The sequence below is a fragment of the Anabrus simplex genome, chromosome 5, assembly GCF_040414725.1.
Source record: "Anabrus simplex isolate iqAnaSimp1 chromosome 5, ASM4041472v1, whole genome shotgun sequence".
NCBI lineage: Eukaryota > Metazoa > Arthropoda > Insecta > Orthoptera > Tettigoniidae > Anabrus > Anabrus simplex.
In genome coordinates this window covers 331,782,962-331,798,237 of record NC_090269.1, presented here as the reverse complement: position 1 = coordinate 331,798,237, position 15,276 = coordinate 331,782,962, and the positions used below count along the sequence as shown (strand labels likewise).

General features: G+C 40.0%; 1 protein-coding gene across 4 annotated transcripts in view; it reads left to right on the top strand.

Moving 5' to 3' along the window:
- The window catches only part of LOC136874071 (UPAR/Ly6 domain-containing protein qvr), a 695,631-nt gene that overhangs the window by 633,760 nt on the left and 46,595 nt on the right, over positions 1 to 15,276 (top strand). For 3 of the 4 annotated variants that reach the window (XM_067147597.2, XM_068227649.1, XM_067147596.2), the window contains one exon: positions 6,271 to 6,315. The exons of the other annotated variant lie outside the window; for it this stretch is intronic. In XM_067147597.2, coding sequence (XP_067003698.1) covers positions 6,271 to 6,315 — 45 coding nt within the window. The remainder of the gene's footprint in view (positions 1 to 6,270; positions 6,316 to 15,276) is intronic. 4 annotated transcript variants of the gene reach the window in all.

The following is a 15,276-nucleotide window of genomic DNA, read 5'->3' as shown; positions in this document are numbered from 1 at the left end:
TCTTTCAAACTCACTCATTTGACGGTACGGTTCTCGCATACGTCTGCGAGGCATCCTGCACGTCTGCTCAAGTCACACTGATCCATTGCCTTCGGTTTATAGCGAGAACGAGAGCCGCAGGCACATTTTACCAGTCGGTGGTGGTGCGCCAAAATATCGATGTGGACCTTGAACCTGAGGGCCGACATGGTTCAAATGCTAAGCATTTCTGCAGAACATATGCTGCTAATGCACGTGTCCTGTGAATATGAACTTCCTATCTATAGTCTTTCAAGGTGCTCTGGTTTTTATGAACATGTGTCTAGAAGTTATATGGAACTTAAATGATATCAATAAAATTTTGTACTTTGCTGACCTCGAAATGGGATAGGTATTTTCGCCGGACTCTAAGATGCACATCGGCTCCCGATTGGCATCTCCTGCATAATAAGGTGAGTTCTAAAAGACGATTTTCAGAACCAGGATGGAGGTAGAAATGTGAAGTGGACAAGACGTTCTCATTAACAGCCGAGCCCTCACTAATGTATGCAAGTCTCCTTGAGTCTCTCATTAGGTGCAACACTCTTCACTCAGTCCATAATCACCTGCCGCCATGCAAACTACGAGAGATTACAACTTGGGGAACGAGAAGCAATGTAGGGTAGGTTGAAACTCGTTAAGACATCACAGTATGATACATCTAAAAAGCGAGAAACTTTCGCAATGATGAATCTTAGACTGAAATAACAAATACCCAATTACAGAAACTGTAACTGCATGTTCAGTAGCAGTTTCTTTCCAAATAATTTTAAAAAAATTCAGTTTTTCACTGTAACAAAAATAATGGGCAAGAATGGAAGATTCGTATCTTTCAGCTGAAGCTTTCACATCCATACTAAAATTTATAAATTTTCTGTAATTTCAGCCCTACAGTCACGAAATCTTACGAGTTGATTAATATGGCTCTAACTAAGAAAATTTCGAAATTTTGTTGAAATAGAGGAAGTATTTCAGAAATTGGACTTCAAGAAACAATTTGGTTCATATTCAAAATGTCCTAGCTGCAACAATTTGTGGTTATTACTTTGAAACAATCATATAGGGTAGATAAACGTAAGAATTAAGTTGTATTATTATAATATCTGGACCCAGTGCTAACCTTGTATTCTTAACACAACTTTCATTAACATGTGGTACTGCATCTTAAAAATGTGATTTATAATTTAACACAAAATGCGTCTGAAAGTTACCAAATATTATCCACACGGATGCTAAAAGTATGATTGCTCTCACCATTACGTCGGACTAAAACTGTGTGACCGTACAAAATGTACAAAATGTTGTACAAATGTTGTACAAAATGTTAAGGCAATCAGAAACTATTGCACGGGAAGCATTCTGAATGCTGGAAAACGTTAATTTCAAACAATTTACAGTGAAGGACGTCATTGCATTGACATTAATTTCAGATTCAGAATTAAAATGACTGAATTATAGGTGTCTCATCTCATTCTCAATATCTAAACGAGAACGTTCACTTCGTATGCTTTCTCGGTCCTTTTTCTCAAACAATAATACCTAGAATGTACACTTAGATATATACTTAATCGTGCTATACAACGAAAGACCATAGGTGTCATTTAAACGTCTCCATGAGACTTTTCAAAATGGGTGAATATGAAGATTTGCACAGTATGTCATCATATGCTCCAAGGTTTGGAGTATCTACTAACATCAAAAACAGACTTCTGGTTTTTGGGCCATTTCTGGACCAACTTTTTTGGGGTAGATTCAACTTTCAAAATTACATTTTTTCATCCGTGTTGGACTGTTTATATTATATTTATACCGTTTACATATTCTATATCCTCAATTCGAAAGTATTTATTATGAAGGCTACTGATTTCTACCAGGCTCAAAAAATATATCCGTTACACCAAGAACCTGGACACGGAAGTTTCGGCTATGGGTATGCATTCATACAAAACAAATTACGAAATTTCTTTCGAAAACACAAAGTGTTTAGCAGCTGTGCCCCGGAATATTGAAAGAAAAGTTGCTGCGTTTCAGGGGAAAACAACATAAAGAAAAGTCCATACAAATTTGACACTTACTGCGTATCAAACTCGTATTATTTTGCATTGTCCACGGAATAGAAAGATGAGTTCTTTCCGTTGTTTATTTCGTATAAAACATGACAAACCACTGAATATAGACTATAAGCGCAATTTTACATTTGCTGCACTTCAGTCTGGTATTATTTTGCACTCATGATTGATTCACATTACCGACAGTCAAATAGTTCTCACCATCACATCGGACTAAAACTGTGTGACCGTCTTATACACAGCTCTCATAATATTTGTCAAAGGCCCTTTAGCAGATGCAGGTATACAAGACATATTTGACGTGTGAATCCAAGAAGGTCGAGCTGATCTGATTTGCTTCTCTTAGTCCATCTGTACCGTTGCGACGCATTGTAGACGGATGGGAAAATTGTCAATAATATTTTTTGCCTCATACATTCACTCGAAGGTTTGCGACATTCTCGTTCGTTCAATCAATCAATCAATCAATCAATCAATCCCTTCCATAGAACCAGCTGAAGCAGTACCTCTCGGGCTTGCCTAATGGCGGGGTGCTTGGAGGAGCCAAGAGTCATGTGATTTACTGCAAGTTTGCTGCTTTGACGATCCCCCTCTTTTATTTCCACAGCCTTTAAAGTTATACAAGAACCTGGAATGAATTGCGACAATCCTGAAAACATATTGGAACTCACCCGTATTTGGTACCTCTGCAGAGACTGAGTTGGCATGTTAATAGTAAAATACTTCCAATGGGTGTTGAAAAAAGGAGTGAGGTGTGAGGAAACTGTATCATATTCTGTCCAGATGTCTACATTTCAGCAGGTCCTCGTGATGTCAAACAGTGGGCTGTGAGATAGAGGCGCGCGATTTCATTGTCGTGTGTATTTGTTTTTGTTTATTTTAGTTTATGTATACTGTATGCAGTATTATGTTCGTCTCTAACCTGACTTATCGAGTCGATGTAGTGCATATTGCTTAATTGCATGATTTCTGCTTCATTACTTCAAGAGAAATTGCTGACGATGAAGAACCCGTACAACGTGCAAACAAATAAATTAAGTAAAAATCAGCGTGAATGAACAAAATTATCATTAAAACGGGTCTTAAAGATTGTGCGAAATAAATTTCAGAAACCAAAGGTGCTTCATTATCCTCATTGTTTGTATCAAATCAAGACAGTACGGTAGTTTCACTTTTCTTAGCCCTAATCAGACAGCTTTCCGAAATAGCACTTAGAAATTAAAATACAGTTCTTGTGCTTCAAACAACATGGCATAATAAATTTCCTTGGTTGCATATCGTAACAACTTTCCTTGTATGCTACTGTATGTTTCTACTGCTTCAGACTGAGAATAAAAATAAAAAACTCATGGCAAAGGAAGTGGAAGATTCTTTCTCGAAGACAGGATATACAAATTGGAAAAATGCCATAGAAAATTGTATAAAACATTAACCTAGTTGTACTCAAGGCAATTTTGTCATACAAATAGGATTCCTCGCTTATAGAAAACCAGCTCAGTGGATCTCAGGAAAGTGAGTAGAACGTAACAAATTGAGCCTCGAGAAAATCGTTAGCTCAGGGAATATGGTTCTCAAACGAGTAATTTTACAGAACTTCAGATTCATCGCAAGATGTACCAGAATTAACATTCCAAATTCTGAAGCAATGGGATAACTCATGGATAGAAAAATATAGAATGAAATTCTTAGTAACGTGGCCAAGAAAATCGTCCACAAAACATATTTTGGTATTAAAAATCAGTTTCTTCTTCCATGTTTCCATACTTTGCAACGGAACCAGGGATCTTAGTGGCGAAGAACAATTAAGTATTTGCGTAAGATGGGTAGACGGAGATATTTATCCTCATGGAAGGTTTTTTTAGTTTATATGGTTCACTTTCCACCACAGGTAGGCGTATAAGTAATATACTTTTTGCAGTCATGACTAGAAAGGAGAAAACAAATATCTGAAAAAGTTAAAACAAAAGGAATTAATTTGTGTTTTGCATAGAAACCTGATCAATTGTTTCATCTTAATTACGGTAGTGTTATATCATACCTGTATTATTATTTATGCTATGTTTAATTGACTAAATTCAACTTTGAAGAGAAATTTCTACAGAATAAAACAACTATATCGGATGAATAAATCATTAATAAGTTACATGTATGATTAGCAAGATAGATCATTATTTTTGTTCCTGAACAACTAATGAGGCAATTTTTAAACATATAGCCAATGTATTCACTTTTCAGTCAAGCCCTACTCTTAGAGAATTATAACAAATAAAAAAGTAATATTTAACAATCAACCATTTAAGTGGACTGTGAAAGTAAAATATACAATGTTTTGACTGTATCTCAGGTATACAACTATACTGATTTATCAAAATATTGTAAACATACAAAAAAAGGCTAGCGGCAAATGTAAAATAAGTATATTCGTTTTTACATTCTTCATTTCTGCGAATACTAGTATCACGCATGCTATCCAAATAAAACTGAAACACTGCACTTATATGATAATGTTACCACTTAACTTATATACTACAATGTATGGTCAGCTCCTGCCCCGTTTCTCGACTGGGTCGGGTATGATGTGAGATGAAACTTTGTAGCGAGTTTTTACGACTGGGTGCCCTTCCTGATGGTGGTGCTTACTGTTTTAAAAGGAAGTATAACTAGGTAACTACCCTCTTTATAACACTAATCAGAGGGAAAATGGAAGGGATCCGACACTTCGAAAAATGAAGGTATCGGCCAAAGAAAGGCAAGGACCACAAAGCGCGTGGAAATGAAAGACTCGAGTGTTCTAATACCGTCGGGGTTGGAAAAGAACAAGAGTTGACCAAGGGAGGCCGGATAGGATAGATGAAAGTGAGGAACCTGGCACAAGTAAGTGGAAGCAATGCCAGGACTCAGCTAAGGGCCCCGTGGGCGCCAACTCAGCTCCCAAGTCCATAGCCCCTGGAGCCCCTTTTAGTCACCTCTTACGACTGGCAGGGGATACCGTGGGTGTTATTCTACCGCCCCACCCACAGAGGAATGTCCTAGGAGTGTGACTCTCAGGAAAGCATGTGTTGTACATACGTATTGCAAAACTGAAATTAGAGGATGTCCTGGCGCAGGGATCAGTAGGCCTAGTACAGTAGTAGTAGTACCTCTATTGGTCAGTGGATGGGTGTCAGCCTCCGGATCCCAAGATGGGAGATGTTCGACAAATTTCCACACCGAGCAAGCTGGGTGTGTGGTTAGGGTTGCGCAGCTGTGTTCTTGCATTTCGAAGATAATGGGTAGGAATCACACTGTCGGCAGCCCTAAAGACGGTTTTCCGTGGTTTCGCATTTTCACACCAGGCAAACGCTGGGGCTGTACCTTAATTAAGGCCACGGCCACTTCCTTCCCACTTCTATATCCCATCGTCGCCATAAGACCTAGCTGTGTCGGTGCGACGTAAAGCAACTTGTAAAAGTATATTTCCATTTTCATTGAAGTCATTTAAAGAAAGGCCAGGTAAACAAACAATAGGAAGTCTGACACCTGGACGACAGCTCTAACTGTGTATCAGTGGTGGTTGATGATTGATCGCGGATTTAAAGCCGCCACAGGTAAGTCCATTCTGCACTCCATGTCGTATGTCATGGACATATAAAAGATCTCTAATGATACACTTGGTGTTTATCCGATAAAATCAATAAAAAAGCTTAGCCATACATTTCCCAACAGAGATCGTTATTCTACCATCTACTGAAGTAAAACGGAACATCGAATTTGGCACGCAGACAGCGTAATTGGCATCAAATCAAAATGTCTGCATAAGGTAGCTGGGACGAAATTATTATTATTATTATTATTATTATTATTATTATTATTATTATTATTATTATTATTATTATTATTATTATTATTATTACATTATATTGTGTTGCTTGTACAAACTCTATTGTCCTCCAGAAACTGCAGAGATTCAGAACAGAGTAGTTCATAAATTGTTATTATTAATTGAATGAAATGGTGTTTAATCTCGACATGATAGATTGAGAGCAGGTAATACATCTTGTTAGCCAAATCATGCTTGCATAATGTTGTCTGATTGTCGTAGATTATACTGTGTGTGTCCCTCATAACCTTACATCAATCATCCCACAGCTATGATGCTAACATATTCGCCACTAACATCTGTGTTCTGTTTCTCGTTGCTTAGTGATAATCCTTGCCGCCGTGTCGCTTTCGGAGGAAGAATGCCAGAGTAAGTAGAAAACTAACCTTTATTCTCAATATACCACTCATAGAATATAAGCCTATCACTTTGCATGAATAATAAAATTAGAATCTAACCTGTAGACCGTCCTGTCTGCTTGATGTACCTTACAGTAAAATGTAGTTTCCATGAAGGAGAATATTTTAGTTAATGATCATAAATGAATTCATGGAAATAAAATATATGCACAGTACCGCAGTGTTGTCTGGCTCCGTGGCTAAATGGTTAGCGTGCTGGCCTTTGGTCCAGAGAGTCCCGGGTTCGATTCCCGGTAGGGTCAGGGATTTTAATCCCCATCCAATGGCTCGGGGGCAGGGTGTGTGTGCCGTCTTCATCATTAGAATTCATCACAGATAGGGCCCCGTCCTCATAGACGCCCAGGCCTCTTCGGATGCCACACGCCATTTATTTATTACCGCAGTGTGAAGACTAGATAACTCGAACTTTTCTAACTTAATCTCCACCAAATAAATTCAAGTCTCATGTATAGAAAAACCAGCACGGGATCAATTTCGAGTTTATGGTGACAGACCGTACAAGATTTCCGTATAGACGGTATTAGTTGTTTATTCCTGATGTACGGTAAGTATAATACATAGCTCAGAGTGACGTTTTCCCTAGGCTCTTCTGACCGCCTCCTTGCAACCTCGATTTTTCCCCAAGTGACGTATGAACCATTGTGAACTTGCACTAAAACATCTGTATATCTCTTATGCAAATTATACACTGTACCGTACTGTAAATAACATTTTTATCTTAATAAGATTATTGAGGTGAATAAGCAATTTATATTGGTTAGGAATACGCGGGATCCTCCGCGGCTCAGGTGGTAGAGCGCCGGCCTCTCACCGCTGGGTTTCATGGTTTAAATTCCGGTCATTTCATGTGATATTTGTGCTGGACAAAGCGGAGGCGGGATAAGTTTTCTCCGGGTACTCCAGTTTTCCGTGCCATCTTTCATTCCAGCAACACTCTCCAATATCATTCTATTTCATCTGCCAGTCATTAATCGTTGCCCCAGAGGAATGCGAGAGGCTTCAGCAGCCGGCAAATTTTCTACCCTCGCCGCTAGACAGGGCTGGCTTCATTCATTCCATTCCTGACGCGGTCGCACAATGGAACACAGGCTGTGGATATTTATTTTATAAGAATCACGTGATTAATTTCAAAATACGGTTTCTGGTTTTAAGGACTATATATAAGTGCAGGCACAATGCGTCAGCATCGTTATCTGTCAGGGTAAGTCAACGTAGAGAACTGCGAAACATAAAATGTCAAAACATAAAAATGCATACTGAGGGATACGTTTCACAATAGGATATACTGTCGCGGATATATAGAGTTCATTATGCTCCAGAATTCTTCCACACACTACACTATGTAGAGTTGCCAGATTTCCAGATGGCAAATTGTAAGTTTCACCAAGAGGAAAGGTCCTTTCAGTTTTAATTATTGTGTTGATAGGGTGATAGTAGCTCATGGGGAACAATGTAAATACCTAGGTGTTAATATAAGGAATGATCTTCACTGGGGAAATCATATTATCGAAGTAGTTAAGAAAGGTTACAGATCTCTTCACATGGTTATGAGAGTATTTAGGGGTTATAAAGGAGAGGGCGTATAAGTCCCTGGTAAGACGGCAGAGTATGGCTCCAGTGTATGGGACCCTCACCAGGATACGAGAACTGGAAAAAATTCAAAGGAAAGCAGCACGATTTGTTCTGGGTGATTTCTGACTGTTACTAAAATGTTGCAAACTTTGAGCTGGAAAGACTTGGAAGTAAGGAGTCGAGATGCTCGACTATGTGGTATGTTTCGAGCTGTCAGTGGTGAGTTGGCGTGCAATGACGTAAGTAGAAGAATAAGCTTGAGTGGAGCTTTAAAAAGTAGGAAAGATCATAATATGAAGATAGAGTTGGAATTCAAGAGGACAGATTGGGGCAAATGTTCATTTATAGGAAGAGGAATAAGCGATTGGAATAAATTATCAAGGGAAATGTTCGATAAATTTCCAAGTTTGTTGAAAATATTTAAGAAAAAGCCAGGTAAATAATTATAAATACATGTAAATATGAGGTAAACAACTGATAGGGAATCTGCCACCTGGGCAACCGCCCTAAATGCAGATCATTGATGATTGATTAATTGAAATAACGAACACTTAAATTTCCTTGCCATATAGTGCAAAAATAAAACACAATCAGTAATGAATGAGAGAAGAGATCGTGGATGCATTAACTAATAAATCCCAGTAATAATAAACCAGGTCCACCTCTGTGGTGTAGAGTGGTTAGTGTGATTAGCTGCCACCCCCAGAGGCCTGCGTTCGATTCCCGAAATTTGAAAAATGGTACGAGGACTGGAACGGGGTCGGTTCGCCTTGGGAAGTCAACTGAGTAGCGGGGGTTCAATTCCCAACTCAGCCATCCTCGAAGTGTTTTCCCGTGGTTTCCCACTTTTTCTCCACGCAAATGGCGGGATGGTACCCAACTTAAGGCTACGGCCGCTTCCTTCCCTCCCTCTTCCCTGCCTGTCCCTTCCAAACTTCCCATCCCCACAAGGACCCTGTTCACCACAGCAGGTGAGGCCACCTGGGCGAGGTGCTAGTCCTCATTCCTAGTTTTATCCCCGACCAACATTCTGACGCTTCAGGACACTGCGCTTGAGGTGGGATCCCTCGCTGAGTCCGAAGGAAAAACCAACCCTGGACGTTAACTGATTAAATAATAATAAACCATCGTGAATTATTTAGTTTATTACAAACTAGTAATGTGTTAGTCTTTAGTTTGAAATGTACATTTCACAAGTACTGTACTGTACTTGTCATTTAAAGATGCAATTTGCAACAATTTTTTATTCAACAAAACTTTCTTGTGAAATGCCTTAACATTTTCATCATAGTTGAAGTAGGTATACAAACAGTCCATTTTTTATTATATTTACAGAGCTTCTCTTTCTGTTTACTGCCTTTATTGCCAGTAGGCCTATATGTATTACGTGGAAGTATTCTTAACACAAAGTACGGTACCATCGAAATGTTCTTCAGGTTTTCTGGGTCAATTAAACTTGTCTCTGGTATTGTTTTATTTCGGATAGTTACTCGTAGCTTTTCACCACCACCCTCCCCAGAAAAAAAAACTGACTATTTCAAGAACTTCTTAACACATGCCATCCATATTCAGCTTTTTCTCTAAACCTAGTGTCTCCACTAACTTTAAAAACTTGCTGAACTGAGGTAATGTTTCTAGAGTTATACAATTCAACAAAGCAAAAACATTAAAATCACTAAAATCAAACCATGTACTTACATAATTAGCATAAAACTCATAGACATGTTTAAAATCATTTTCACAGACCTTAATTTCTCCACTAACCAAATAATTCCATTTAGTTAATGTGTGAGTCACTTTGTAAACAAAAACTGATTCCCCCATTCTTTACATGCTCTTTATGCGCACTAGTACACAGCCAGAGGCGCTGTTCTCAACTGCGGTGACTGTTGACTAGGGCCCGGATTCATATGCACTAAAAGCTCAAAAAATATGCATGTACATATGCACTAAAATTGTTAAATAAAATTGTTGAAATTTATGCACGAAAATTTGCACTATTTTTAAAACAATACGCTTACTAAACGCATGATTTAATTTTAACTCAGTGTAAATAGATAAACATGTTTTATTCCTTGCAAAGTAATGCATGGCTGTAGGTTATCAACAGTATTTCAATGTTTTCAGGGGTGACTTCATGTTGTCGGACAAAATTAATTTGTACGCTGAAAATGATCGTTCTGCGTCCACGGATATAACTAAGCAGTACTTGTATACTGGCACTGACAGCTCAGAACATTCTTCTGGCAAAGACTGCTTGATTCCACATTGCTTATGGCTTGAATCTTCTTCTGTCCTGAGTTTGAGTCCAACACCGCACTGAGTTTCCTTTTTTTTCTCCAGTTTGATCAGGGATACCATTTAAAGAACTAATGGTGTTTTAAATTAACTGAAGGGATTCGTGTAGGGGTGCACCGCAAGTTTCTAGGCCCTTACTCGCCTTCGAAAGAGACGAATAATGTACATGGATGAAACTGTTATCTTTATAAACAGTTTCATATTCAAATGTGCACTTTGCTTCACGAACACACGCATCATCAATACTTTTAACTACACCTTTTACTTGATTAAAGTTCTCCTAGCAGAACGATACTGCGGATAACCAACTTTCCCATTTTGTGAGAACAGGTTCCGTCGGAAGAGAAACTTGAGGCAGATTAGTTTTGTACAACTGTGCACGAGCCGGTGCTTTTAGGAACAGTTTTTTCCTCACATAAAATTACTTTGAAGGCAGATGGAAAGAGGGTCCGTAACTCTTCTGCAATACGATGCAATCCCCGGACCAAACATGTAACATAGATGATATTTGGAAAAATTACTCGAAGAGACTTAACAGCTTTCAACATATACGAAGCTGCATCTGTAACTAAAAGGCGCACTTTGTAACAATCACTCTCCGATTCACTAGGCCACAGAAGTCGCAGAGAATAGTTAACAAATCTAACAACTATAGCGTGGTTGATTTTTTCTAAAATTTTGCACGAAAGTAAATGAGGTTTGCCGGGTTCTCCTGGACATAATTTACCCACTTTGAAGTTCGCACTGTATCGACCACACGAATCGGTTTTTTTGATCTACCGCTATCCGGACACGGTTCTTGCCCATGCCAAATCGTACCGAATCCACTACAGAAATGAAATGAAATGAAATGAAATGGCGTATGGCTTTTAGTGCCGGGAGTGTCCGAGTACAAGTTCGGCTCGCCAGATGCAGGTCTTTTGATTTGACTCCCGTAGGCGACCTGCGCGTCGTGATGAGGATGAAATTATGATGAAGACGACACGCACACCCAGCCCCCGTGGCAGCGAAATTAACCAATGATGTGACCAAAGACCAACACGCTAACCATTTAGCCATAGAGCCAGACTCCACTACAGAAGAGTGTAGTGAAAGTAAATAGTTCTTTCTAAGGGTAGATTCATCCGGTATCCTTTGATTAGTACAATACTCTTCAAAAAACCAGCGAAAATGTAGATAATTCAATTTGTGGAACGGAATATTTCTGCATAGAAAAGCTTTACAAATATCAGTGGAAAATGTACAAACTTCATAGCCTACCGGGTATTCAAGTCGGTTAAAAGTAGCTGTTCGTATTCTTATTCTGTTCTTTTGATCTGAAAAGTGAAGTCATTTTCGAATGCTGTTCAATTTGAATTTCTGTTTTAATCGTATTTTACACTCTTGTCGCACAAGTGACAATATACTACATCACCGTCACTTGTATAGTCACTATTGCCTGATATCCACTGTTTAATTAATTAGGCATATTTACAGTTTAATCACATAAAACACGACAATAGACGAAGAGTAAGTTAACAGATAAACGCACTTGTTTAAGCAAACCTTGGGAGGCTACTGTAAGAAGAAAGGAATGTCATAAAAAAGGAAAAACTGTTGTGAAAAGGGTCATTATCCGTCTACCTGCTTATTTCGACACTAAAAGTACTTTCCTTGATCAGGGAAGGCTTCTCGTGTTGCCAAGAAATGTACAACATACAGAATTCATTAGATTTTCATTTCGTTCAGAAATCTTAGATACTCGATCACATAAGAGAAAAATGCACAGTTCAAACAAATTAGGTGAGCATGTTTTGTAAAGTCTGGTATGTGAACGTTAATTTGGTAGATGGGATTCCAATGATCATACAGCATACCTTGAGACCTTAGCTACTCAGGATATGTCAAATCGAAGTTATAATCGATCTGTAGGCGTAGCCATGCATCAGGACACCCCTCAAAACAAAGTGAACAGCGGTGCGTGTCTGTGTCGCTGTGAGGTACACAGACTACTGCGATCATTTGAGCACGTTGTACATAACCAGCACATCCCATGAGAAATCTTAACGAGGTTCAAGTCGCAAGGGCCGTCACTTTGATCCAGGAAGGATGGACTTTTCGTCGTGTTGCTGTGGATCTCAAAGTCTCTCCGTCAGTTATTCAACGCTTGTGGAATCGCTACAGTGAGACAGGCCAGTTCATAAGTAGGGTTGGACAAGGTCGTGGACGCATGACAACCCCACAGGATGATCAATATCTGACCATCTGTGCGTTGCAGCGTCGTTAAGCAACTGCCAGAGAACTGCAACAAGACCTCAGGAGGATCACTGGAGTCACGGTGTCTGACCAGACAGTAAGGAACAGGTTAAGAGAAGTGTCCTTACGACCCAGACATCCTGTTCGAGTGCCCAATTTAACGCAGCAACATCGAACAACTCGCCTTCTGTTTGCCCGTACCCACGTCAACTGGCAACTTCGCCAATGGAGACCTGTGTTGTTCACAGACGAGTCCGGATTTTCCCTGACACAGCGTGATGGACGTCAACGTGTATGGAGACGCCGTGGTGAGCAGTACATGCCAAATGTTGTTCAGGAAGGCGACCGGTTTGGACAAGGTTTTGTGATGGTGTAGGATGGCATCAGTATTGATGGCCGTACGGATCTTGTCGTCGTCTGTGGCGATCTTACCGCTGCGGGGTACATCGAGCAGATACTGCTACAGCATGTGTTGGTTGATGCATACAGTGTTGGCCCTGAATTCGTACTCATGCACGACAATGCCAGGGCTCATGTAGCGCGCATCACCAGAGCCGTCTTGCGAGAACTGGACTTTCAAGAGACGGAATGACCAGCAGTGAGTCCCGACCTTAATTCCATCGATAGGATAGGATAGGATAGGATAGGATAGGATAGGATAGGCTTGACAGAAGTGTTCGTGGGCGTCCTATTCCACCACAGACTCTCCAAGACCTCAAAAAGGCTCTCGTTGCAGAATGGGACCTGATACCGCAACGTGACCTCCGTGGACTTATACGGAGCATGCCACGTAGGTGCCAAGCTGTGATAAATGCTCGTGGAGGACATGCACCATACTGAAGCTCTCCAACTGTGATAAAAATCCACCCTGGATAATTGTTATCACTTTGTTTTCGCCCCTATTTGGATATTTCCGTTTTTGTTCTGAAGATGAACTCGAATCCATCGATGTTCTTTTGTACACTTCAACGGTAAAGAATATAGGTTTAGTGGTAATATACCTGGGAGTGAGGTATTGTTTTGTGGAGGATGGCATACATTCAAAAACATGTTTCTCTAATTTTTTAAACTCTGTATTTCTGTATATGCACTAACGTTCAAAATATCCACTAACGTTCAAAATATGCATTTGCATATACGCATATACATTTTTTATCTAGGCCCTACTGATGACTGACCATTCTGCAACCGCCAACCTCATCATTCTGGTATGCCTAAAAAATTAACTGACAGGGACCGCCAAACTCTAAAGCGTACTGTATTAACCAGTCGTCACATATCCTTGTCAGCTATTGCAGAGGACTTCTGTTGCTGGTCAGTGACAGAATAAAAAATACGTATGGCTATTTCTAGCCGAGTGCAGCCCTTGTAATGCAGACCCTCCGATGAGGGTGGGCGGCATCTGCCATGTGGAGGTAACTGCGTGTTTTTGTGGTGGAGGATAGTGTTATGTGTGGTGTGTGAGTTGCAGGGATGTTGGGGACAGGACAAACACCCAGCACCCGGGCCATTGGAATTAACCAATGAATGTTAAATCCCCAACCCGGCCGGGAATCGAAACCGGGACCCTCTGAACCGAAGGCCAGTACGCTGACCATTCAGCCAACGAGTCGGACATTGACAGAATGATCTGTCGAGAGGCGACAGGACTCGGTTTTCACAGTCGTGCTGCTGCCCGGAAGCCACTAATTACACGAATGGGTACGCGACGTTGAGTGGTGCTAACACTGCCGTCATTGGTCTGTGGAGCGGTGGAAGACGGTTTTATGGAGTGGTGAGTTGCGGCATATGCTTTGGCACTCAGATGCGCCTGTGTGGTCTTGGCAGATGCTTGCCGAACGGTATTTACCTAAGTGAAATGAAATGGCGTAGGCTACGGCTTTTCGTGCCGGGAGTGTCCGAGGACATGTTCGGTTCGTCAAGTGCAGGTCTTTCGATTTGACTCCCGTAGACGACCTGTGCGTCATGATGAGGATGAAATGATGATGAAGACAACACATACACCCAGTCCCTGTGTCATAGAAATTAACCAATGATGGTTAAAATTCCCAAAGCTGACGGGAATCAAACCCGGGGCCCCTGAGACCAAAGGCCAGCCATTGATCCGGACATTTACCTACATGTGTACCGATGACAGTGAAATTCGGTGGAGGTGGTGGTGATGATCTGAAGCTGCGTTTAAAGGTTTGCGCTCAGACCATTAGTTCTGGTCGATGACAGAATGAACTCAGGTAGATAGATAGATAGATAGATATGGTTTATTTTAACTGGCAAAGTTAGGAACACGTGTCCCTGTCTTACACTTAACCAGTGAAATACATAAATAACATAAAAATACATAAAATACTGCATGAATGAAAAAAGAGACTGAAACAAATTACTATGGTACTATGCTATCCTGCTGTACATAAAAATAACTATTATAATACACAATATAAATTAGCATTTTGCTTCATACGAAGAAATTAACATACAACATATAACGAATTACAGATTCAATAATAATAATGATAATAATAATAACAATAATATAGATAAACCTACTAATATTTACAATTAATTTGTCCAGTTCCAGAAATATATCACATTGACGAATGTTACAGTTTTCGTGTGTTTACTGTGGGTGAAAAACATTGCAAAATGGTGATAGGGATAAGGATAACTATGCAGGAAACCACACTGAGTACTTTCTAACACTATTGATGAAAAATAAGGAGAAAAAGAAGTACCACGACGAGGCGAAAAATAAGAAGAAGGAGGACCATGAGGAGAAGAAGAAGAAGAAGAAGAAGAAGAAGAAGAAGGA